General features: G+C 38.3%; 1 protein-coding gene across 1 annotated transcript; it reads right to left on the bottom strand.

Moving 5' to 3' along the window:
• Positions 1–11,104: 11,104 nt before the first annotated feature.
• Positions 11,105–25,139, bottom strand: SKA1 (spindle and kinetochore associated complex subunit 1). The gene is made up of 7 exons (XM_033087497.1): positions 25,003–25,139; positions 24,297–24,392; positions 21,327–21,451; positions 19,647–19,747; positions 16,621–16,758; positions 13,910–14,079; positions 11,105–12,591 (listed from the first exon to the last, which is right to left on the bottom strand). Exons 2-7 carry the CDS (start codon positions 24,379–24,381, stop codon positions 12,443–12,445), a joined length of 768 nt encoding a protein of 255 aa, XP_032943388.1. The 5' UTR covers positions 24,382–24,392; positions 25,003–25,139; the 3' UTR covers positions 11,105–12,442.
• Between the last annotated feature and the right edge of the window lie 69 nt (positions 25,140–25,208).

The raw sequence follows: 25,208 nt of genomic DNA, 5'->3' as shown, positions 1-25,208 counted from the left end.
GGAAAAGACAAAACCATAGGGACAGAAAAGAGATGAGGGGTGTCTGGGAACGAGGGATGACGGATGGGGATTGACAGCAAAGGGGCAGGAGAAAACCTTTTGGAGTGATAGGAAAGTTTTCTATCTTGATTATGGTGGAGGTTACATGATGGTGTTTGTCAAAATTCAATAAAATATACAATTTAAAAGCAAGAATTTTACCATATTTAATTTATACCTTAAAAATCCTGGCTTACAAAACATATATACAATTAAAAGTAAAATACAACTCCAAAATTTAGCACTTACAGTATTTCATGACCTTCTAGATAGAATGATAGCTGGCTAGAATGAAGTTGCATAAAAGAAAGGTCTTTTATGGCAGAAGTGCCCCTGAGCTTAATAAGCAAGATATCTTATGTGACACCTCCTGCCAGGGCAGTGTCTGAGAAGGAGTGGGGTCTGGAAATGAGGGCTATGTCCCGGAGGCAAGTTGAAGGCCACGTTGCTTTGTGGTCAGGCCGAATGCTCAGGGCAGAGATGTGGGAATAAATTCTGAGCTGAACAGTGGGAAGCAAAGTAGTGGGCCAGGCTGGACAGAAGCGCAGAGAAGTCGGGCTGCCAAGCTGGAAATGAGCCAGAAGCAAAGAGAACTGGTGGAATAAACTAGAGGCTGGACGTCGAACTGTGCTCTAAAGGTGTGGAAACCAAGGAATCCTCTCGTCCTAAACAAATCCCTGAGCCATTAATTCTTTCCTACGTTAGATTAGCACAAACACACGTAAGAGTGAAGGCAGGATCTACTTCCTTCACTACTGAATCTTTGTCACGTAGAATAGTCTCCTATTATAGTCACCTAGAATAGTCACCTAGAATGTTAGCAACTCACTATGTATTTCTTAATGGAATGAATCTAATACACCACGTGGTGGGCAATACATTCAAGAGTTAAAAATCATGGGTTTTGGAGTTCACAAGAGCTGGGTTCAAATCCCAGCCATGTGACCTTAGGTGACGTATGTAACTTCTCTGTGCCTCTGTTACTCAGCTGTGCAATGGGGCTAGCACATCCTGGGGTCGAAGTGGACTGAAGTGGGAACTAGGATGTAAAGCCCTTCACACAGCCCCCAGGAGACAGTAAGCATCAATAAACCAAAGGTCACAAGTGAGCAGTGATTGCGACCCAAATGCCGCCCACAGAAATGTGGTTGGCCCACACAGATCTTCTTTTACTTTATTAATTGCCTACACTTCACAATTGGGACCGTTTACATAAGTATCTGGATCTGGGGCTTCTCTTTAACAACTGGGCCTACCTTCTTCGCCCAGTGCAACCATGAGCTGGAACTCACTGGAAGCCTCCCTCTCTCCCTTTACACAGGACAAGGGTTGCCCAGTGTTCATGCTGTCCCAGCCCATTATCCTGTGACATCACCCACCTGCTCACTGTGGACATGTGTGTTTGCAACCAGCAATGATGGTAGTAGTATGCGTCATATGTTTGATTGGCACTTCATAAACAGCTGCTGTTCCTTTTGGGGTTGCTCTTTTAAAATTTTGTTTGTTGGTTTCATTGTTTAAAATGGCCCCCAAGCGTAGTGCTACGTGTTCCTAAGCTCAGGACGGCTGTGACATGCCAGACGGGGAAAATCTGTGTGTTAGATGAGCTTCCTTCAGGCATGCGTTACAGTGCTGCTGTTGCGAGTTCAATGGGATCAATTCGCAATATGAATTAAATAAAGTCTTTAAGCAGAAACCCACAAAAAAAAAAAAAAAAAAAAAAAAAAAAAAAAATTTTCATGGTCACTAGAGGGCAATACACATTCCATTTTTTAAAACACAGCAAAATTATTTTTAAAGACATTACACGTTTTAAAATATGTGAATATCAAACAAGTGTTGGCAAGGTTGTGGAGAAAAAAGAACCCTGGTGCACTCTTGGTGGGATTGCAGACTGGTGCAGCCACTATGGAAATCAGTATGGAGGTACCTCAAGAAACTGGAAATGGAACTACCTTATGACCCAGCAATTCTACTCTTAGGTATCTGTCCAGAGAAATCCAAGATGCTAATTCAAAAAAAATACATGCACCCCTATGTTTATTGCAGCACTATTTACAATAGCCAAAACTTGGAAACAACCGAAATGCCCATCGGTAGATGACTGGATTAAGAAACTGTGGTACATTTATACAATGGAGTATTACGTAGCCATAAAGAAAGAAATCTTACCATTTGCAACGATATGGATGGAACTAGAGAACATTATGCTGAGTGAAATAAGTCAGTTGGAGGAAGACAAATACCATACGATCTCACTTATATGTGGAATCTAAAGAACTGAATAAATGAGCAAACTAAACAGAAATAGTCTCAAAGATATACAGGAAAAACTGATGGTTGCTAGAAGGGAGTGGGGTAGGGATGAGGGAGAGGGGGAAGGAATGAAACAGCATAAATTGGTAACCACAATATGGCCACGGGGACATGAAAAACAATTTGGGGAATATAATCAATCATGTTGTAGAGATTTTGTGGGGTGTCAGATGGGCACGTCTTATTAAGGAGACCACGTCATGGACAGTGTGGAAGCTTGACCACTGCACTGTATACCTGAAGCTGAAGCTGAATAATATTGTATGTCAACTATAATTTAATATATATAGTCACGGGATATGGAGTACGGCATAGGGAATAGAGTCGATGGAAGTGTAATAAACACCATGTTCCCCTGAAAATAAGACCGAGCCGGACCATCAGTTCTAATGTGTCTTTTGGAGCAAAAATTAACATAAGACCTGATCTTATTTTACAATAACACTTATTTTACTATAACACTATTTTACTATAACACTTATTTTACTGTAATATAATACCAGGTCTTATATTAATTTTTGCTCCAAAAGACACATTAGAGCTGATGGTCCAGCTAGGTCTTATTTTCGGGGAAACACGGTATATACGATGTCAGAGGGGCAATAGATTGGGGGAGGGAGGGTCATCACTTTGTGAAGGATATAAATATCTAACTATTGCATTGCTTTGCACACCTGAAACTAATAAAAAATAAAAAATAAAATAAAATATGTAGATAGTTTATATAACTACACATTATACATTAATGCGACACATCGAGAAGCTTTTTATAAATGAGGACAATACTTACCTATGACAGGCCACCTCTATGATTAACATCAACAAACGTAAAGGCCTCAGAGGGACCCAAGACCTGAGTAACTTACATTCACCACCTAAGTAGTTGGGGAAAAAGCACAAAGCACTGGCCTCCTTCCCCGTGCTTCCAATCTTCTACAGTGTGAATTCTGGCATTTACTCCCATACCACAGGGGGTGGGCCAGCACAACAGCTAAGAGCAGAAACTATGGGGTACACTACCCAAGTTCAAATCCCTACTATGTGACGTTTGGTTGGTTGCTTAGGCTTCCAGGGCAGTGCTTTCCACAACTGTAAACGGAGAATGAAATGAACTAATATGTGCAGGGCCAGCTTCATGGATATGTGACAAGTACAATCTCACAGACTCCCTTTCTCTTCCTCTTCCTCAGAAAGGCCTCGTGCTCAGGGTTTCATGCCCTGCCTGCCCCCATGACCATCTTGAAATTTGTAATGATTTTATACTTCAGTTTGTGTTTTCTAAGTGAAATCCGAGGGGACAACCACTGATAACCAGCATAACCTTCTGGGATGGGGACGCAGCTGAATTCTGAACAGCTCACAGGATGTACAACATGACTGGAGACTATAGAGTGAGGAGTCCTGGAAAATTAGGCCAGAGAGGAAAGCAAGGGGCTGGCCAGGAACCAGTCTGTTCTGAGTGGGCTGTGTCTGCCCAAACGGTACTATTAGCTCTGGCAAGGAAAACTGTGGACCCAGACAGAATTACGAAAGGTTCAGTACTTCCCTCACCGTTATGTTTGTAGTACATGGCTTCTTGGTGGATGCTTCCAGATGATCAAGTAGCTGTGGTGCCAAGAAATTCTTTGATCTAACTACTAATGATCGCATGGTAGCAGAAACCATATCAGTTCTTGGGGAAATAGAGATTGAAGAGAAATCCAAAATCAGATGGACACTACAGTAACAAGATAAAATTTCAGCTTTTTTTCACTAACATTTTGAAGGATTCATAAACTCCTGTGACTCATCTGAGAATTCTTCAACGCCTATAAACTCATGTTCTCATTGACAGTATTATAATAAGGAAAGCAGTAATAAGTTTATATAGTTTAAAATGTTTTAAACAACTAACCTGAACTGGGAAGAAGTCCACCTCCCCCTAAATTTATATGAAGTATTAGCTTTCTACCAAATTCAATTACAAATTATGAAAGCAGTTTTCTTTAACTCCCCTTGAGTTGTGACAATAAACATTTTAAGAAAACAGGATTTTAGTTGTATAGTTAAATCTAATATTCATGGCTTTTCATTTTTTCTCAAAGTTCTATAGAACCTTGGTAAATATCTAAAAGTTATCATGAAAACCTAAAAATTGAAAAATCTTACCTAGATTTATAAAAAAGAAATTCGTAATGCTTCTTCCTACTCTTGCTTTCACAACCAAGTTTCTCTCAACTATAAAAAAACTGTTTTTTGTATCACCTAACCAATATGTGATGAGTGAATCTCAAATTCAACTTAAGAAAAGGAAGAATCACTGTAAAGAAGCTCCAAACCTAGAAAGATTTAACTACATAGTTTACAGACTTTTTTTTTTTTTTTGACATATAATGGTGTTTATAAAACTTTGGAAGCATCCTAACTACCGAACAAGAAAGAACTAATTAAATAAAGCATCATATGGGAAAGTATGTAGTTATGTAAATGATGTTGTACCACAGTATTTAATGGCATGAGAAAAGGTTTATGATTAAGTAAAAAGAGCCAATTATACATATGTTGCACAAGATTGTTACAAATTTAACAATATATAGCCAGGAAGAAACAAAGACTGGAAGAATGGATCCCCACTCTTAACAGTGGTTGCTTTGGGGAGGAGGTGCCTTCTAACGAGTGTCTTGTCTCTTGTTTTGGTTTTTATTAATTGCTATGTATAAGACGCTACACCTTCTACATTAAACCATTTCCAAAGTGCCTTTCTCAACTGTAGATCATACCTGGACTCTTTGAACAGACAAGTTGCAAATAATTTATGATTTACCTTCTTAAACAGAGCAGATTCATACTTGTCCATATAACAACTTTGCTGTTCACCTTGCATTCTATATACTCTCTTAGGCAGGAGAGAAAAGGGCGGGTACAGGATATAGTTGGAGGTGGGGCATAACCTGGATTCTTCCGGAGCACGTGCCGTGCACGGGGTGTTACAGGCTGTCCCTTCTGCCTGGTTCCCCTCTACACCTAACCACGCAGACCTTGGCCTGGATATCACTCCCCCAGGAAGCCTTCCTTGATCCCTATACATTTAGGTTAGGTGCTTCTGTGTGTCCCTATAACACCCTATACACACACATCAAAGCATTCACCGCAGGAGTATTTTTTATTTATTTAGCTGTAATCCCTCTTAGAATATAAACTTCATGGAAGCAAACATGCATGTCTTTTTTGATATCACTGATTCCTTTACACAGTGCCTGCATCAAATTAGATGCTCAATAAATACTTGTTAGGTGGATAAACAGATCTATCTTGTCTATCAGAGTGGGAAAAAGATGGAGGACCAAATTAGGCAGAACTAGAAATAGGGAATTGCACTGGGAAAGATCCACATTTAGACAGGTTTTCCCCTGAGGCCCCCAGCTACATGAAAGTAAACTAACATTCAAATAAAAAGTTGCAGTCTTACTGGTTTGAGGTATCAGAGGAAGGGCTTTGGAAGTGCCAGAGTGGCTAGAAATAGAGGGGCAAAATTCTGAAAATGAAGGAAAAACTGAGGGAGAAATCTTAAAATCTACTTATATTTTCCACTCAAATACTTGCGTGCACTGGAGGAAGGAGGGGTCTGCAAGGAGCACAGCGGAAAGCAGTATGTGGAAGGATGAAAATGTTGAGTAAAGCTATCAGCTGCTTCCCACAAAAGGGGAGAAAAAGTTTGGATATTGAATCCTGCTAAGTAAGAGGCATTCAGTAAACAGTTTTGGCTCTCCATTGAAACTGCAGGACCTTAAGAATAAACAACCTATGTCACTGGACTAAGGAGAGAACACATGGGAAATATACACATAGTGGGAATACAAGGAGAAGAAAGAAAGCAGACAAAGAAGTTTTGAAAGTAATGTGTGAGAATTTTCCAAAATTAATGACATATACCAAACCATAGATCCAATAATCTCAGAGAATATCAAGTAGAATAAGTGCCAAAAAATCTACACCTAGGCATAGTATGCTCAAATTGCGGAAAACCAAGTAGAAAGTCTTGAAAGAAAAAAATTACCTCACTTATAAAGGGACAAGGATAAGAATTACTTTGGACTTCTCATCAGAAATCAGGCAAATAAGAGAGTGGAGTGAAATATTTATGGTGGTGAAAGAAAAGAAAAATCACCAGGAAAATTATCCTACAAGAGGGAAATAAAGACTTGAAAGACAAACAAAAATTGAGTGAATTTGTTGCCAGTAGACTTGCCTCACAAGAAATGTTCAAAAACAAGTTCTTAAGAGAGAAGGAACACGAGATAGGTCAGAAACTCACATCTACAGAGTCTTTAGAGAAGAAATAAATGGAAATAAAATAAAATCTTTTATTTTTCTTATTTTTAGTTGATCTGATAGATGACTGTTCAAAATAATAATAGCAGCTATGTATTGGGTGATCATAGCTTATGGATAAATGAAATGAATGACAGCGTGTTATAAGGGATAGAGGGAGGAATTGGGCATATTCTTTCCTAAGGTATTTTGCACTACCTGTGAACTCCTCTAGTGGTATTTGAAAGTGTACTTCAATTACTTGTAAATGTATATTATAAATTCTAGCAGAATCACTTACATTTTTTAAAGAAGTGTAATTTCTATGCTGAGAGGGCAGAAAATGGAATCATAAAAAATGCTGCTTCTTATTAAAACTAGAGAAATCAGAAAAAGAGAGAAGACTTAAACAAATGAGAAATGAAGCACAAATGCAGCAAATAGAAAACAGTAACACATATGGCAGATATTAATCCAAACATGTCAATAATCACTTCAAATGTGAATTAGATCTAAATACACCAAGTAAAAGACAGAGATGGATGGAGTGGATTAAAAGAAAAACAAGACCCAACTATATCATGGCTACAAGAAAACCATTTTAAATATAAAGACACAGATAGATTAAAAGTAAAGGGATGGAGAAAGATATACCTTACTAATACTAATCAAAACAAATCTGGAGTAGCTATATTAATTTCAGACAAAGCCAACTTCAGAACAAGGAAAAATATCAGGGATAAAGAGGGGTGTTAATGATTAAGAGCTCAATTCTCCAAAAAGACATAACAATCCCTAACGTGTATGCGCCTAACAACAGAGCATCAAAATATGTGAGGCAAAAACTGATGGAACTGCAAGGAAAAATAGACAAAGCCACTGAGACCTTGACCCCTCTATCAGTAATTGACAGATGCAGAAGGCAGAAAATCAGTAAGGACATAGTTGAGCTGAACAGCATCATCAATCAACTGGATTTAATTGACACTTGTAGACTGATTCATGCAACAACAGCAGAATACACATTCTTCTCAAGCTCCATTGGAATATTCACCAAGATAGACCACCTCCTAGGCTATAAATCACACCTTTGCAAATATAAAATAGAAATCACAGAGAACACTCTCAGACAACATGAAATTAAACTAAAAATTAATAACAGGAAGAGCTCGGAAATCCCCAAATATCTGCAAGTTAGACAATACATTTGTGAACGATACGTGGGTAAAGGAGGGGTCTCAAGAGAAATTTTAAAATATTTCAAAGGCAGGAAAGGGAAAATACAACTTCTCAAAATTTGTGGGATGCAGTAAAAGCAGTGTTCAGAGGAAAATGTAAAACGGTATAGCCACTTTGGGAAGCAATTTGGCAGTTTAAATCAAACGAACAAGCTACACATGCAACTACTATAGGATCCAGCAATTGCACTCCTGGGAATTGCGTTTCCAAATAAACGAATATATATGTCCACACAAAAACCTGTACCTAAATGTCTGTAGCAGCTTAATTCATACAGCCACAAACTGGAAACAGTGCAGATGTATTTCAACAGGTGGAATGATTCAACTAGTACCGATGGTACATCCATACCATGGAATGCTACTCGACAATAAAAAGGAACAAACTGTTGACATGTGCCAACAACTGGATGAATCTCCAGAGAATTGTGTTGAGTGTGTGTGGGGCTGCCAATTTCAAAAGGTTTCACACTCTGTCTTTCCATTTATATAACATTCTTGAAATGGCAAAATTATAGAAAGGGAGAACAGGTGAGTGGCGGTGAGGGGCTAAGGCGGGATGGTGGTAGGAGGGAAGCAGGTGTGGCTGTAAGACGGCGACATGAGGGATCTTTGTGGTGATGGGAAAGTTCTGTGTCTTTATTGTATCAATGTCAACATCCTGCTTGTGATAGTATACTCTAGTTGTGCAAGATAAAGAGTAAAGGGTACAAGGACTCTCTGTATTATTTCTTAACCACCTCACGTGAACCTGTAATTATTTCAAAATTAAAAGTTCAAGAAAAAATTTTTAAAAAGATAGGATGTGGGTTACATGGGCATATGCACTGGTCAGTACTCACTGATCTGTATCCTTGAGATCCGTGCATTTTGCTGTATGGAAATTTAATCTTAATTTTTAAAAAAAATTATATAGCCTCCCAGCTGCCTAATTTGTTTTTCCATCTACCAGGCAAAAGATTGCTCGTAATACAGAATTTGAGGTACAACTTGCTAATCATACCATGATTTCTCATAAATACTTTTTGTGTTTTCTTAGAGACTTGAGTCAGCTTAACTTTAACAGAGTTCAATTGATATTATTTCTACTTTCCAATCATACATAGTCTCAGCTCCAATTTGAGTAGCGTTATTTAAAATATATGCAGGAAGATTCCTTAATTTATTGAGTAACCCTTCTTTTTTTTGCCACTGGTATTAGTAGATATATTTATGGAACAATGGTAATGGCTTATTAGGAGATGTTTCATAAAAGAAATCATTTAATATTATGAAACAAAACTGTAAGCCATAACACAAAGTTCTATTCAAAGCACCAAAGTAATTTCATTTATGATGGTGTATAACATTTATAAATTGTGAAACTTAAAAAACTATACTAATAAGCTAAATAAATTAGAAAACTAAAGGTGTTGGCTGAAAAAAAAATTTTTATTTTAAACTTTTATTTATTTAAGTGTGTTTTTCCAGGACCCATCAGCTCCAAGTCAAGTAGTTGTTTCAATCTAGTTGTGGAGGGCGAAGCTCACAGTGGCCAATGAGGGGATCGAACCAGCAACCTTGTTGTTACGAGTGCTGCGCCCTAACCAACTGCCCTTGAAAAATTTTTTTTACAAAAGGTTCTTAGTCAATAAAAACATCTTTTTAGTACTTAACTAGTAACTTAAAATTTCAATATTTATTGAAGCCTAATACTTTACAGATTCTTTGCCTAAAAGATGAGATTTCCACGTAATTATCAGAATATTTTAAATAATTTTTCATATTTCAGCCAGACAGAATATCCTTTAATTTCAACATGAACATATTTCCCAGAAGTAACTGGGAATATTAGTATCATAGATTATTAAAACTAGAAGATTTTGAGAGAAAGTTTGTCCAACTGTCTCAATATATACAGGAGGAGACTGAGGTATGGAAAGGTGAAGTCACTTGCCCACAGCCACAAACTGTTTCAACTAATGTGCGTTCAATAAATATTTATTTAGCGCCCTCTACTGTAAAGCCCTGTTAGATTGGCTGGGGACACAGCAGTAAATAAAAGGGACAAAAACTCCTAACCTCAGGAATTCATATTCAAGTGGCGGGAGAAAGACAAATAAATAGGTAAAATATATAAACCATCAGATAGACAAATGTGCTATGAAGGAAAATGAAGCTATTGGCTAAGGCAGTACAAAGAAATGCCCAGATTTAAAGGGAGGGAACAAAGATCCTGCCTCTTGATGGCAGAGTGTTAACATCAAACTGAATGAACATACGGGGTGGAATATGAAATTCTCCCATCCATCCATCCATCTTTGGAAAATACAATCTGCCACAAGTAGTTACAGCTAGATCTCTTCATTTAAAGTTACATCTCCCCCTTTGTAACTAGCAAGATAATGACGCCAAAAGAATCTAAGGGGAAACCGCCACGGTTAGGAGAGGTAAACAGGACAGAAACAGTGATCCACCATAATCACTTTGAACTAGGCCTGTGTTGCCTGGAAAACATGACTTGTCTATAAATAACCAACTTTTCCTAAAAACAGGACCTATAGCAGAATGGGTTAAAGGGTTTATCACATAGACATCAGTATCTCAATCTAGAAGCCTGAGCGGGGCTCTGGGTCTGTCAACCCCTCTCCTACTCAGGGCCCTCCGGCCAGCAGGACTTGGTGGTAAACCCAGCCTCAGGCTCTGCGACAGCCAGCTGGAGACAGGCAGCTGGCAGTTGTTCCCCTGCAGGCCACCGGACCTGCAGCCGAGAGCTGTGGCATGAGGTTCAGGGCCTCAAGTTCTAGAGAGAGCCATGCTGTGGGGATCCAAGGACTGGAGAGAAAAGGATGCTTCAAGACTGCAAGACTGAAGCCACTGCAAGAAAAGATAGCAAACAAAGGGCAAGGAGTGGAGCTGAGAGCAGAGACTTTGGACCACAAATTCTTTCAAAATTAGATTTTTTAAAATGTTATTTTCAAAATTAAAGAAGTAGAACAAGCCTGTCATTTTGCTTGAAAATGAAGTTCAAGTAACAGAGATTCATTCTTGTTTGAAAATTAATCTTTTTATTCTTTGAGGAATAGGACGTTACAAACCGTACACCTAAATTAATGTAACAAATTGATTACATGATAACAATTAAAATAGAGACTAACTGTTCACCTCAGTATCCATTCTACAAAAATTAAACAAACTTACAAGAACAGTTGTTCAACATGAGTTTCAGGAAGAAATATTTTAAACAGAGAAAATGTTTTTCATAGGGGAAAATAATGCATAGAAAGAAATCAAGCAAGCCTTAAAACAAAGTAAGGATATTGCCATTACTTTTGATGAAAAGCGAGAATGAAAAATGAAACATACCTGCATCTAAATTAGGGAGAAAGAAAAGATAACGATAAATATGCAGTGCCCGTAATGTACGTACCGTGGTCATCATGACCGTGTTAACGAGGCCACCGGGCCTGGTGAGACACTTTTTTCCTCTGCTACCACAATCGGCCGGCCAAGCAGACACACAGACATAGACTGACGGCCAACTTTACTGGCCACGGCTGCCCAGGGTGGGTCGGTGAGGGTGTTTCCAGATGAGATTAGCATTTGAATCAGTGGACTCAGTAGATTGCCCTCCCCAGGCTGGGTGGGCATCCCCCAGTCAATCTGGTTAAGGCCTGAATAGAACAAAGGCTGGAGGAAGGAGGAATTCACCCCTTTTTTTTTTTGCTTCCTGCCTGCCTGCCTGCATGAGCTGAGACATCTCATCTACTCCTGCCCTCCGACTAGGATTCACACCATTGACTCCCTGAGTTTTGACACTCATATTGAATTACACCACCTTCCCTGGGTCTCCAGCTTGCAGACAGCATTCCAGGGACATCCCAGACTTCATAACCATGTCTCCTGTTCCGTTTCTCTGGAGAACACGGACTAAAACGTAGATAAGACAGTCTCCCGAGTGCAGAAGAAAAACACAGCGAAATTTTTACAATCCAACCACTCATTTTTCACGACCACTCTCAAACCATTTACACGTTATTTTATCATCCTTTTCATTATTACAGTTCCATTGCAGTTGATGTTTATAGATTGCTTTATACTGAATGCATTTCAGGTGAGCTGTTCCTTAACAACATGTGGGAAAGCCAAATAAGCACACGGGTGGGCTGCCTCCAATTCTAGGCCTGTAGACTGAAATATCAGTCATGAAATGTAGACACTAACTATCTTTAATTCCAAAAAGCCTGGGTATCCCGACCTTACCTTCTTGACTTTTTCTTCCATTACCACCTCTACATCTGTCTGACTGGGGTCTGCAGCATTGTCACTAAACACAAAAACTAAACATGAACATTTTTAGTTCCATTATATGCGTGGCATAGAGGCTCATATAGTAAGTGATTAAATATTTGCTGAAAGGAAGTCTATTTTAAAATATATATGCTTTATTTTAACGAAGTTTTATTTTTACAAGAAAAAAGAGAAGCTAAAGAAACTATATATGAAAAAATTACATATAAGGAAACTATGGAATAGCCTCTATACACTATTGTAGGCTGGTTCAAAAGCTCCCCAGGGCCTCAGGTTATAACATATCGGGTGAGTCCTCCCCCTCGGACCTCTGACAGCCTCCGGCAGTGTCGTAAGATATTCAGTATCATATGAAACCTCTTGTCAAGTTTCAAAGCTGTGAATTCTTTGATGTCAGCTTCCACTATAAAATGACGACCTGAAAATAGAGATATGAGTGCTAATTTTTATAAGGATAACTTTCCAGATGAGTCGTTAATACATAACATTGTGATTATGAATGGCATTGACCATTTTTACTATCATTATCCCACCAAAATGAGAACTGATATTCTTGCTAAAATAATAATTATTCTACCAGAGGGTAAGAAGGGCGGGGGGGTAGTAGATGAGGGTAAAGGGGATGAAATATATGGTGATGGAAGGAGAACTTACTCTGGGTGGTGAACACACAATGTGATACATATAGATGATGTAATACAGAATTGTACACCTGAAATGTACGTAACTTTATACTAACAACTGTCACCCCAGTAAACTTTAATTAAAAAAATAATAATTATTATTCTTTCAACTGAAGTTGCACGATGTTTACTGTAGCATTTCAGAAAGGTAACAGTGTTTATTCTATCACTAGCTATCTGTTGGTATCTTCTGAACAATTCACTTTTCAAGAGACAATATGGGACAGTGGTTAAAAGAATGAAACACTTAGCAGTTCTATCACTTACCGTGTTTCCCCGAAAATAAGACCTAGCTGGACCATCAGCTCTAATGCGTCTTTTGAAGCTAAAATTAATATAAGATCCAGTCTTTATTATATTATATTACCCAGTATTATGTTATATTATACCCGGTCTTATTTTAATATAAGACCGGGTCTTATACTAATTTTTGCTCCAAAAGACGCATTAGAGCTGACAGTCCGGCTAGGTCTTATTTTCGGGGAAACACTGTAATTGGCTGACCTTGGACAAGTAACTTCAGTTCTCTGACTAGTCTGCAAGCAGGGGTGCTAACAGTACGTACTTCCCAAGGATATTCTGAGGACTAAAGCTCTCAGTACACAGTAAGTGCTAAATAAGCATGACCAGCTGTTAACATTACTATTCTAATTCTGGGAACACTGGGTATAGTTCCATAATACACTCTAAAGCAGTGTTTCTCAGCTTCGGCACTACAGACATTTTGGGCTAGGTAATTGTTTTTTGTGGGAGCTGTCTTTGTGCTTTGTAGGGTTCTTTAGCAGCATCCCTGGTCTCTACCCACTAGAAGCCAGTAGCAACCCCAACCCCAGTCGTAATAAGCAAAAATGTCTCCAGAGATGACCACATGTTCTCTGGTGGGAAGGAAAATCGCCCCTGGTTGAGAACTGCCTCTCTAAATTTAGAATTTTCTAGAATTAGTTATGTTTCTCATGATTTAGTTACACTACAAACAGTTGACACATGTATGTATGTGAATATATATATATATATATATATATATATATATATATATATATGCTATCATTTTACCTCTGGTATCCTTTGTTTCTTCGTCAATAAATCTGTGATAGAGATTTCTGGCCACAGAACTCATAGACTTTTTTGGTTGATGTAGGATCTTATATTTACTAAGTACTGCCTTGTTGATTTCTTTAATAACATCATTAATTTGACAATAGGTTAAGCGGCATTTCATGTACCTATAAATAAGTATATGATTAAGTTTTAAAAAAAATCATTATACAAAATATTTTCTTTGAAAAATGTTTATGATGACTTTCTACATTAACAAAGCTATTAGTACTTGTTATAAAAAAAGTTTTATCAATGTTCAAATAAACCAGACATGTCTCAACAGCGGAAAAGTTACATAGAGACCACAACACATCAGTGCTTATCTTCCCTAGTTACATCTGGATGCCTCATCTTTATTCTCCACCTACAGAATTAAAATTAGAGTTTAAATATTACAGTTTAAAATAAGCTCTCAAATTCTGATTCAAATGGACCGACAGACGTTTAAACCATTTTAAATGTTTGTGAACAAGGGAAAGAAACATTTTAATATTAATAAATTATGTAACTTACACCACTCCAGTTTTCTGCAAAAACTTACCTGTTCAGAAGAAGAAAAAAAGGAGGAGAGAAAGAGGAAGAACGAAGAAGACACAACGAAGACGAGAAGGCTGATAAAGACAGAGAAGAGCCCTCGGTGCAGGGACCACCCAGGGGTGAGCGGGTTCTGAGCAAAGCTGCAAAGGCAGACGGGAAGCCATGTGGAGCTATGCTCTTTTTCATTCCCCAGCTCATATTCCCTTCGAGCATTGTCTCTTTCACTTCACATCCCACTCTTTCAATCCGGAACTCCGCCCAGTCACCAAAGTCTTAGAATATGAAAATAGGAGGCTCTCGATTTTGACACTGTACATACCAAAAACAAAACTTAATGATGTGTCTCAATTTTTCCCTTCAAGAAAATGTGGATTTAATATGTTAACCTCTGTCCTTCGCCTCGGTTCAAAGGGGAAGTTTTTTAAACAAAACTTCCTTCATATATTCACACAGAAAAAGCTGAGAACTGTATGATTTCACTAACATGTGGGATATAAAACTGAAAGTAACGAAGGAACAAGACAAGCAAATAAAGAAACAAAAACTCATAGACACAGACAATAGTTTAGTGGTTACCAGAGGGTAAGGGGGCAGGGGGGTAAATGGGGTCAAATATATGGTGATGGAAGGAGAACTGACTCTGGGTGGTGAACACACAATGTGATATATAGATGATGTATTACAGAATTGTACACTTGAAACCTATGTAATTTTACTAACCATTGTCACCCCAATAATTTTAATTAAAAAGAAATGTCCTTAATATTAAGTAATATATAAATGTTTAATGGAAAATATTCATATTGACCAAAAAACATTCATCTTCATTATTCCCTTTTGTCTAAATTCATTTTTGTCAGTTTTTTTAAACCACAATTTCCACAAACTGTTGATAAAATTTCCACAGATCTACACAATGCAATTTATTTAAAGCCACTAAACTATGACCTTAATTTAATCAATACCCATCCCTCACCTCTGCCAGTATTTTCCACTTTATTTCCACCTTCAGTATTAATTTTTTTAAATAAATAACTAAATAAAAGCCTCATGCTTGGAATATATTCTCCCTTATCCTAAGCTTCTAATTTCTTATTCACTAAGTAACCCTTTAGTTTAAAAACAAATACTCTACCGTGACTCTTCTAATTTCCTTCCTCTATCTCTTCATGGAAGCATTTTCTAAAAACCTACTTCACAGACATTTGCTCTTCCCTTTAGTTTGGCCAATGAGCAACGATTTTAAAAACTGAATAGCATCAAACAGAATTTTCATGAAAATAAAGCTATCAATAAAGGAAATGACTGAATAATCAAAAAATTTAAAAAAATAAAAAGATCAAAGAGAAATGTCAGCCTCATTATTAATCCCAGAATTGTAAAACAGCCAGATATTTTTCAAGTGGCTAATAAGCACATGAAAAGATGCTCAACATCATATGCCATTAGATGAATTATTTTCTAACAAACATTTGCTAACAACATGTATTATAAAAAAGTAATGAAAAATGTAACAATATAAAGCCAAGAAGTTAATTAAGCAAAGCCCTGGAATTATGAGTTTAAAAACATGGATTTCCATAATTGGTTTCCCATTACAGTCATCTGTAAAGAGCACAGGAGACCTCCCTCTGGGGGAGGTATCTTGTCTTATTCATCCCTGTATTTTTCTCATCAGTGACCCAGGACCCAGAATAGAGCACAGACTCAAATAAGTGTGTGGCATAAGTTAAGGGATAAATGGAAAAACAAATACAACACCCTGCGTTCTAATTCTCAAATCTATACAACACACTTTCTTTAAAATTACACTGAAACTGAGGCTACTTCTAAAATGTAACTGAATAAATCTGAATCACAAAATGGTCCTGGAGAGGACTCCGCAATAAACTGACCCATCTCTAGATCTTTCTATGAAAAGAGGTTTTATAACTGAATAAAAGCATGACTTTAAGCATTTTCAACAGAAGATTTCCTGCATTTTCATAGTACAATGCAAAACTATTTCAGAAAAGATCAATATTTGAACACAGGATATTATGATGAATATAATCAAGCTTTATGATTTAAACAATCATGTATGTTGATTATTAAAGACTTGAACTTTAAAAATGATCTTAAATACTTACGCAGGAATCCCATTAAACTCATCAGAAGTTATAAATGGCATTTCTTTAATATTTCTTAGTTCTTTAGGAGGCTTCTTTGTACATGCAGGCTCCTCAACTTTGACTGGTTCTTCAGGGTCAAGGTCGGATGCACTCACACTGCGGAACAGAGATACACAGATATTCAGGTCATCGTCAGAACGCTGCAGCATACTAGAAAGTTTTCCCAACTGAAAATAATCAGTATCAAACACATAATTCATCTGGTCATAATAATTTTATAGCCAACATTTTTTCTACCCTGACCCTTATTGTTCATGAAGATCTAAATAGTGAAGAGAATGCTGAGAAATGAAGCCCCCGAATCTTCAGTAATGTAATTGTATTTACCCAAAAATGGGGCATGTAGTACATATACCAAACATCTTCATCAGTTATCCCACTGGCTCTATATACATCTTACAGTATGTGTAAAGTTGAACTGATCTTAACCTTTATCAACTTCTCTTCCTCACATCCCTATTTCTGACATGAAAACATCAGTCATATACTTCTATTTTTCTAATTTATCCCGTTTGATTGCTAGTATCAATCGCAGATTCATTTGAGTTGCCAGCAATGTGCATAGGTCACCCTTGGATTCAGTCCTGCCCAATTTCTGGAGTCAGTGAGAAGCCTAATAGATGCATAGCTCCTAACCCACTAGCAAAGGAAGCCTAGAAATAGACTGTAGCTTCTAGGTTGTTTAACTGCCAGGGAAGGAATAGACCCCTGTTGCTGGCTGCAAGCCAAGCCTTACTGGCTTGACTGCTGCAGAAAAGAAATGGGATCTGGGAAAGAGCAGAGCCAACCCAGGAGCAAGTGATGGGAACCCCAAGGAAGACAGGGAAGTGAGAACCCAAGATAATAGCTGAGCAGACACTGAGGGTCACCAGGCCTGATTGAGGAGATGGCCATATTGTGGGTCGTCAAGATGAAGATGCCCAATGCTATGGTACCATCATCCCTACATGACGCTCCGTGGTGAGCCTGGCTGATTCTTACCTGTACTTGCTTGTCTTGACCATGTGCTAAGGATCCTCCTGATTTCTCCTCCATGTCCTACTGTAGGTATCAGCTGAAAATAACCACTTCGATCTATAGAAAAGTTCTGCTTTGATCTAGCCCTGAAAGCTGAAGCCAGGCCACAGTGATTTGAGAAGAAAATTCCTCCTATCTCCCAGACCATATTCTTGCTGGATGTCCAGTGTCCAGCCCACACTATATCCTTGGCAGTTATCCTATGATGACCTCTGTTCCTAGCATTCATTCATGACCTTGCCCACTAATTTTCTCTTCTTGTCGGGAAATTCCAAGGTCCTCTGACCATGCCGGGGACTCTGCTGAGCTTCACTCTTCTGGAGACCCCCAACTATCAGCAGGAATGTGACTCTTCCTACACAGCAAGGTTCAGGCCTTCCTTTTGGTTTTTAAAATTTAAACAGTACTTTGTTTATGGAAACACACATGCAAAAGTGTGATTATCATAAAAGCTAGGATGAGTACCTCTTTGACAGAGGGATGGTCTGCAACAGAAGTGTTATAGGTACAGGTAATGTCCTATTTCTTAATCTGGTGGGTGGACACATTGTTTTATTATTATTCTTTGATTTGCATAAATAATATTTCAATCACTTTTCTGTGTATATAATACGTTTTAAAAGTTAAAACAATTAAGTCAGCCTTGGAATGTTTTTACATACTCGGAGTCCCCTTCTAGAAATATAATTTTGGTGGCAAAGGACTGGAGAGATGAGGGTGAAGAAATACTGAAAAGACAAAACATGGGAGCTCCCAAATCATAAAAGATGCAAAACATAGATCTCATTCAGAGCCAGGCAATGAGAACGGAAGGGAGGGCAAGGACAGACAAAACCCTGCAGAGGAAAAACGGACAGCTGAGGGTTATGAGAGAGTGGGACAGGTTGAAGGTGCCATCTTTCTGTCTAGATGATGGGAGGAGGAGAGCAACAGGCATGGATGGGTGGGTAACAAGGAACCAGTGAGTTCAGTGAGACTTGCAAAGCTGGATGACAGAACAGCTCACTCATCAAATTCCCAGGAGCAATTAGAACAGCGGAACTACATGTTATATCAAGGCTGAAGTTGGCTATTTGAGAGCATTAACAGTGGTGTTAGGCAAGAGTGAAAAAAACAGAGCTTTAGGAGACACCTGTAATTTAAAGGAGGTCTCAGAAATAGGTGTGAGGCAGCCAAGTCAGAGAAGTGATGAGACAACTAAGAAACCACAGTGGTGGTACAAGTAACAGAATATCAAAACGAGAAGATGGACAACAAAATAAAACATGAAAAGAAAAATCAGGGCTGCAGAAGGATTTTTGACCTCTTTGTGACCTTCAAGCAATCACTTTCCTAAGTGTGGTAGTAATAACGGTCAGAAGGCAGGTCTGTTCACTGACAGTAGTTTGAGGGGGAAAGCAGAGCTAAGTGTTTTTTTGCTCTTTTGGCTATTTTTAAGATTAGAAGCTCATTTAATCTTATTTTTACCCTAAGGTAATGGTTCTCAAGGGTCAGGGGAGATTTTGCCGCCCAGAGGACATATGGCCATGTCTGGAGACGTTTTTCATTGTCAAACTAGGCGGGGGGTGGGGGATACAGGAGGTGAGGGGTGCCACTGATATCTAGTTGGTAGAGATGAGGGATGCTACTAAACATCCTATTCTCACAATAAAGAATTCCCTGGCCTAACATGTCAATAGAGCCGAGGTTGGCAAACTCTGCTCTAAGGGAAAGAAATGAGAAAAAGTGGAAAAAGAGAGCCTAGAGGAGACTCACTCTTGGGAAAGATGGGTGACATTTTCCTCAGACAGTAGGATAAGGAAACTGGTAAAAATAGGGGGAAACATTATTTCTAGTATAAGTGACAAAAAAACTGGCTCATCACTAACAAAACTGTTTAAGTACAAGAAAAAGCAAAAAAGATTTGAGGTACTTGTTTTAATAGTTTTATAAGTCCAGATAGCAAGAATCATTATCAATACACTTACCAGTTCTGGGTTCCCGGTGTTACTTGAGGCAAATGGGGAGGAATGTTTTCTTTGAGATGTTCCATATCTTTATAATCTTCTTCAAGAGATTCACAGAGTTCCTAAAATTTAACAAATGCTCACAAATAAGCATCGGTGCTCCCTGTGTGTTTTAAGATGTTATAAAGGGCATGAAAAACTGAGAGCCACAATCACAATTGTGAGTGTTCAGAATGCAGAATGGGTCAAAAAGCACTGGATGCAGCAAAAAAAGAGCCCTTTGGTTTCTAGAACTGTTTTTGGATGGCAATATATTTTTATTTATGGATTTTTTTCAGAGAACAATTGTTATAATCACATCACAACAGGCAGGACTGACATTTAAGTCTTTCTAAAATACTTTAACCTTGGGAAGCCACTAAAAAACATATGAAAGATTTATGTTTGTCATTCCGGTAAACTGCTTTTGTTGATTTAGCACACGGTTCCCCAGTGTTATCAGTATGACAGCACCAGAGTAATGCCTGGAATGATGCATGCCTAGAATGAAACCATGAGGTGCTGCTTGGAACGACTTCCCCTGCTGACATGCCTATAGTCCAGCTTCACAAATATTTCTATTTGATCATCATTTGTTTTCGTTTTGTTTTTAACTTTCACTAGAACTTGAGGCTATGACCTCCTGTAAATTTAATAGGAAAAATACTATGCCCCTTTGGATTCCTGTCATCTTATTCTCCATCATAATGTACACAAAAATTCCCAACAGCCTTCAGTTCTGAGTTGAACATTCTCTGGACCCATACCTAACCCTGGGCATTGTTGGGCAGGTTAGAACTGAAATCAATATTGGTTTCTGTTTTGAATTTATAGGACATCTTTCTTTTAAAGAGCAGCACGATGTTCATAGATACTAATTTCATTTCAACTAATAGTAGGGTAGGCATAATCATGTCGATTCTGTAGCTGAAAAATCTTTACAGACCTTATGGATGATAAGGTTGAAAGGGACTGTAGAGACCACGTTGTTCAATCCCGTTGAACACATCAATGGCTCTAAGACCATGATGGAGTAATGGTACTGACTATTTCACTATCAGGAAGTATGCAAGCACTTTGTCAGCTGAAGTCAATTAGAACGCTCATCTAGAGGAAAATGTGCATATGGAAAAGGCTCAAGTTTCTCTTTACTTAAGAATTTTTGTATTACATTTTATAGAAATTGAGAAATGCAGAATAGAAGGGACCTAAGGAAAATAGTTCAGCATGACCCATTATTTTGCAAATGAGGACCCTCAGATCCCAAGAGGTGAAATGGCTTTCTCAGCATGGCAGAGGGTGCTAAGGGCAGCCAGGGTGAGAATCCACATCACCTCATCCCAGGGCAGGTATTTGTTCCACACCACTCTACCAGGGTATCATTTGTTTAAAGTAAACCTACCAAGAATTATTTAGGAAATCCTCCCTTTTAGTAAAGTTCAATTCCATTGGCTACCAGCATGAAAAAAACAACAAACAAACAAATTTGTGGAGCTCTGGAGTCCTTTATGCTGGGAAAATAAAACGCAAATAACACTTTATACCATTAATAATAATTCACAAAGTTAAAAATGAAATAAACCTACAGAACCCTTATGAATTCCTGGTGATTAGGGAATTTGAATTTATTGCCTTTTTGTTTCTTCACTAGAAAAACATTACCTTGAGTGAAGTGTTAGTTTGTTCTTGATACTGAATTTCCAATTCCAATTTATTTAGAAGTTCATTTACTGTTATGATCTCATCTCCTATTTTATTTAGCATAGTCTTCAGGTTAGGTTCTTGACCTGTTAATAAACAAAGATAAAATGGAAAATAAAGTGTATAGAAAAGCAGTAACATACATGTGCTCAACTAAACTCTTGGAACAGAGCTTTAGCGTAGAGAGACACTTGGAGGTAGAGAAAGAACTATTGTTTTAGGCCCTAGGACCTGCCTCCAGGGATAATCCTAAAATCTCATTTCTAAGTACTAGTATAGAAAAGAAAGGAGGGAGAGGTTAAATACAAAGTGTCTCCTGAATTTCTGGAGACAGAAATTATAGTGGAGGCAAATTCCTCCACTATAATAGAACACCTAGAAATGCTAGATAAAATAAACATCCTTCTGCAAGCATAGCTGAGCTTTCATGAGAATAAGGTAAATTCCCAAGGGTTCAAACCTGAAGAGAGAACCACAGACCGGGCACTATGTGTGAGGTGATGCTGCAGCAGCCTAATCTGGGAGGTGTGGAGGGAAGCTGGAGAGTGGTTGTCAGTCTCAGCAGCCTAATATATTTGGTTTGAATGGAGATCAGAGCCAAGGTTTTGGGACTTCAAAGCAAAGGGTGTTGGAAGTGAGAATTCCAAATGAAGGCAGGACCCCTGTTCATGGGATACATTTTCAGTGAAAGTGTAAACCTAAAAATTCTAATCACTGGCCAGGGAGACATAAGCTTGTGTTTCGGACTGGTCCTCAGGTGTGTGTGGGAGGTGGGGGAAGAGCTGCACTTCCGAATTTGTAATAGAGGTTTGGGATTCATATTTACACTATCTACATTATTAACGACTCCTATGTGGAGAAAGTAACATAAAAAGTCACAGGCGGGTGGTAACCTTGGGTGCCTGACAGAAACAAACACCAGAGTTTATAAAGTAGCACGCTCTCATACTCCTAACCCCACCTCCTGGCACCTCTCTCTAGCTTCATAAATTTGAGGATGGGAAAACCAGAGTCTCCTCCTCTCTAGAAATAAAAGAAGTAATAAAAAAAAATTTTTTTTAAGGGCAGATCAAAAGTACAAAACCATCCTCATAATTAAATCTTTCCATCTTCACTTCTAGCAACCAAACAATGAAAACGCAGAAGTAAAAGCACCATTTGACCATGTCTGTAAATTATGGAGGCAGGAGAATGAAATAGAAGTTCCTGAAGTCAGAGACCTCAGCACCTACCTCAAGATTACTGAGAAGACAAGTGAAAAAGTACATATAAGATGGGTTGGCATTGTGTCTGGAACCTAGCAAAGCACTCAGTAAAAGTTAACTACTATTCCTCATCATCATGAGAAACAGTGTATTATTCTACCTAATACAGCAATGCTAATTGCATTTGACACTAGGTTCATAACAACTAAAACAAATTAGTAAGTAAATGAGAGTACTGACGTCTCTACTAAGATTAATTTCAGGGGGTTAAATAACTAGTTGGGTCCACTGGTATTTCAAGTATCTTTTAGTCACCTAAATTTTAGGGCCTTTTTTACGGATTTATAGTAATGTAACAGTTGAGCAAATTCACCACTTTTAATAGTAGCGATCTAGTCAATTACAGCAGCCAAACAGAGAGGCAAACAAATTACTGGCCTTTATTAAATAGACTGTGGAGCCAAACAGATAAAATTATTCTCCCCACATACAAATGATGGTTACCCAGCATATTGTAATCTAATAGGTCAGGCTGCTTTGGCCATACTTTGGTGGGGTCAGTTGAATTCAAGGTTTGATAGTTCTATAGGTCTCCAAATTGTATCTTTTTATCCAAGAGTAACCATGCCTTCAGAAAGAGAATCTTATTTAGAATTAGTACAAACAAGACTAATTATTAAAAATCTAAATGTCCTTTTAAGATTTCTCAATAATAATGGCATAGAAGTAGAAGGAGCACTAGACTGGGAATCAGGACACAGCAACTGTAGCCCCAACAGACTACTCATGAGCTGAGGGACCTGGCAAGTCACCTGACTTCTGAATCTCGGTTTCCTCGTGTGTGAGATGAGGAGAATGGTGGAGATGAATCCAGTCTCTTCAGCTTCACCTTTCCACAGAGGATGTTAACCACAAATTATAAAATGGATGAGGCTCCTTTATTAGAGCTTCTCAACAAGAGATGGAAAATATCAAAGTGCCTAGGAGGACATGCATAATTCGAATGGGCATTCCAACATTATAATTCCATATCTGAAATTTTTTTAAATCATCAATTCATAATATAAACTACAGTAAAATTCAACATAATCTTCAAAGCAGATGGAATGCTGGCTATCAATAAATCTTTAGCTCTCCTAGGTAGGGTAGGGAGCACATCATTTTTGTAAACGTTTTCCCAGACTTGACAAGGATCATTTATTTCTTTGCACTTTCATTGTGTGATCCTCTTTCAGCACCTAAAATATTTTGGAAGATAGTTACAACCTACAAGTTTCTGGCTGTTTAAAAAATTGATTTCATTTTCAATTAGGTGTTTTCTAGTTATATATAGTGATATGCGTCCCCTAGAGCAGGCTATCAAATGGGTTATGAGCTACTTCTACTATGCTAGGTCTTTTCCACTTTTGTTTTTATCCCTTATCTTTTAGTATCTCCATTTGGTTCTAGAACCACAAATGCAATATCTTCATGTAACCTTCATATCTTACTACTGTGCCTTGTGTTTCTCAAAAAAACATAATACATCTAATTATCATCCAGGTTATGGTTCAGTGTGACTTACTCTTTAGTATTCTCTGCAATATTCAAAATATTAACGCCAGACTACTTTAAAAAAATCACTGTTTGAAACTTAAAATTATATTTCTAGGATACATTCAGTTAACCAGGCATATAATTCAAAATGTATTGTGTATGTACAAAGTCAGTGAAATGTTCTACTTACCACAGCTCCTTAATGACAGAGTTTTTTTAATATTGCCAATCTTTTCATTAATATGAGAGCATATTTGTTCCAGATCTGAGGCCATCCTTTAAGCCTCTAAAGAAAAAAATATAAACACATTTATCAAAAAAGAAAAGTCAAATTTCTGTTCACTTTCAAAATCCAAGAATGGTTATTATCCAGTAGATCACATCTCCTTCAAACTACAAAACTCAAGAGCAATTTCTTTCAATTCTACAAAATTCAGTTTCTAGCCAAAGTCTAGTACTGACTTGTCTTATTATGTAGTCAATGCATCCCAAACCAGGGTACAGGGAATAAGCCTGTTATCACTTCTTTAAGGATTTAAGCGATAAAATAAACTATTTATATATAAAGACAACGTTGGTATTTTCTTTAAAAACGCAACTCACACATAAATTTTAAGGAAAAAAATACAGTAAGTGCAAAGAAACGAGTCCAGGTGAGCATTTCCCCTATACTGTGGAGGACTGGGGCTTTACTGTTTGGGGTCGATAAAGAGGCAGAGGCTTGAAGGGAAGGAAAGCAATCAGTTACTGTGCACTCCGAGGATAGGTGAAAACATCTGCAGCGCCCACTCCCGCTATCCTGGCAAGCGGAGGAGTTCAAGACCTGCTTCTCCGCCCCGCCCAAGCAATGCCTTCCGCTTGCTTCCCAGGGCAGGATCCCAGCACCAGACTCCTACCTTGCGCGGGTCGGGAAGCAAAGAGCCCACTCGGGGCCGAGTCGCGAGCCACGCAAACCCTGGTCTCGGCCGGAAGCCCGGGATCGCGAGGCACCACTCCCGGAATGAAATTCAAACTGCCCGCCGGGATACGGGGTCGCGCAGGCGCACATAGGCGCTCTCGGAACACTGGCTGAGACGGCACGAGTTTCTGCGTCTTCCGGGAC

Source organism: Rhinolophus ferrumequinum, chromosome 19 (genome assembly GCF_004115265.2).
Source record: "Rhinolophus ferrumequinum isolate MPI-CBG mRhiFer1 chromosome 19, mRhiFer1_v1.p, whole genome shotgun sequence".
NCBI lineage: Eukaryota > Metazoa > Chordata > Mammalia > Chiroptera > Rhinolophidae > Rhinolophus > Rhinolophus ferrumequinum.
The sequence above is the reverse complement of the archived record's forward strand: the minus strand, read 5'-3'. Positions and strand labels throughout refer to the sequence as shown.

Bases quoted from the DNA above. Each gene is read 5' to 3' on its own strand.
- SKA1 (XM_033087497.1), bottom strand. From the start codon at position 24,381: ATGGCCTCAGATCTGGAACAAATATGCTCTCATATTAATGAAAAGATT. The intron at 16,759-19,646 runs GTAAGTGTATTG...TCTGTTCCGCAG, and splicing joins ACACCGGGAACCCAGAACTG to TGTGAGTGCATCCGACCTTG. The intron at 12,592-13,909 runs GTAAAATGATAG...CTCTATTTTCAG, and splicing joins AGAAACAAAGGATACCAGAG to GTCGTCATTTTATAGTGGAA.